Source organism: Orycteropus afer, unplaced genomic scaffold (genome assembly GCF_000298275.1).
Source record: "Orycteropus afer afer isolate SDZICR_OR568_19922 unplaced genomic scaffold, OryAfe1.0 scaffold00642, whole genome shotgun sequence".
In the NCBI taxonomy this organism is placed as follows: Eukaryota; Metazoa; Chordata; class Mammalia; order Tubulidentata; family Orycteropodidae; genus Orycteropus; species Orycteropus afer.
This window is the reverse complement of record NW_006922229.1, coordinates 380,115-381,890: the sequence shown is the minus strand read 5'-3', so window position 1 is coordinate 381,890 and position 1,776 is coordinate 380,115. Positions and strand designations below refer to the sequence as shown.

The 1,776-nt window shown below is 40.7% G+C and overlaps 1 protein-coding gene across 1 annotated transcript; it reads left to right on the top strand.

The window, feature by feature from the left end:
- Positions 1-501: 501 nt before the first annotated feature.
- Positions 502-1,445, top strand: LOC103210709 (U2 small nuclear ribonucleoprotein A'-like). The gene is given in 2 exon segments (XM_042783078.1): positions 502-558; positions 654-1,445. Coding segments are annotated over 2 exon segments (849 nt in total).
- Positions 1,446-1,776: the final 331 nt, after the last annotated feature.

Below are 1,776 nucleotides of genomic sequence, written 5' to 3'. Positions count from 1 at the left end.
CCTTCCTTCCGAGGAGTGGCTGGTGGGTTTGAACCGCCAGCCTTCTGGTTAGCAGTCAAGTGCTTTAGCCACTATGCTACCAGAGCTCCTAGGTTTAGATAAATGTATTTTATTTTTAATCAGTTTAGCTGACAAAATGTAACCTATATCTATGGATGTGGTAGCCAATAATGTTTTGGGAACTATGGAAAAGATGTTAGAATGGAGAAGATTGGATTGAGTTGATTTCAGAAAGTCATGACACGCATATAGCAAATGGCTTCTTCTTTCTGAGTATTATGTAATTTAGAGTCTATTTATGCTGACTTGGGAGTATTAGGCAGACTCATGACTATTTCCCCTTTTTCATTAAATTGCAAAGGGCAGTTACATTTAAATAAAAGATCTCTTCCCTATACACTGACAAAGGTATCAGAACTGAGCAAAGAAGGGTGCAAACCTTTAATAGAACTAAGAGATACTGACACAGTTTGGGAATAAACGAAAGTTTGTTACTAATTGATGACTCCCACTACTTTTGAGGTTTTAGTATTTGGGGGCTGGGGCTTTTGTAAGAAGGTGGGAGTTAACAGAAGACAAGGTAGCTTCAATGTCAATTAAAAATTGCAAGGTTTTTCATTAATAAAAAAAGTAGTTCCAACACCGGATTGTAGCGCCTGGAAGCGGGTGCCGGCAGGCTGGTAGAGCTGACTGCGGAGCTGATAGAGCAGGCGGCGCAGTACACCAACTCCGTACGGGACCAAGAGCTGGACTTCCGAGGTTATAAAATTCCTGTCATTGAGAATCTAGGTGCTACCTTGGACCAATTTGATGCTATTGATTTTTCTGACAATGAAATCAGAAAGCTGGATGGTTTTCCTCTGTTGAGAAGACTGAAAACATTATTAGTGAACAACAACAGAATACGCTGAATAGGTGAGGGACTTGATCAGTCCCTACCCTGTTTGACAGAACTCATTCTCACCAACAGCAGTCTTGTGGAACTGGGTGATCTGGACCTTTTGGCATCTCTCAAATCACTGACTTATCTAAGTATTCCAAGAAATACTGTAACAAATAAGAAGCACTACAGACCGTCTGTAATTTATAAAGTTCCACAAGTCAGAGTACTGGATTTCCAGAAAGTGAAACTAAAAGAGCGTCAGGAAGCAGAGAAAATGTTCGAGGGCAAACGGGGTACACAACTTGCAAAGGATGTTGCCAGGAGAAGCAAAACTTTTAATCCAGGTGCTGGTTTGCCAACTGACAAAAAGAAAGGTGGTCCATCTCCAGGGGATGTAGAAGCAATTAAGAATGCTATAGCAAATGCATCAACTCTGGCTGAAGTAGAGAGACTGAAGGGATTGCTGCAGTCTGCTCAGATACCTGGCAGAGAACGCAGATCAGGGCCCACCAACGATGGTGAAGAGGAGATGGAAAAAGACACAGTCACAAACGGGTCTTGAGCAATGTGGCCTGCGAATCTACAGGATGTGGAATAATGCCATCTTGGGACGAGTCCTGCTCTTTGAACATGGAATAGTCATCTTACTTGTGTCTTCAAAGTGGAATTCATAAGCATCGATGAAATGCACAAAACTGTTGCTGGTCATTTTGTAATGTAAATTTTTGAAATCTATAAATGTCAGTTTTCTACATATAGTAAATTAAAAGACACTCAGTGTGCTGCCAAGTTACAACTCATGATGGGGTGTTACACTGTGGTGTATGGTTATGTTTAAGTTGGAAGTGTAAGAGGACACTCTGAAATACTTAGATTTTAAAATTCTTAATAAA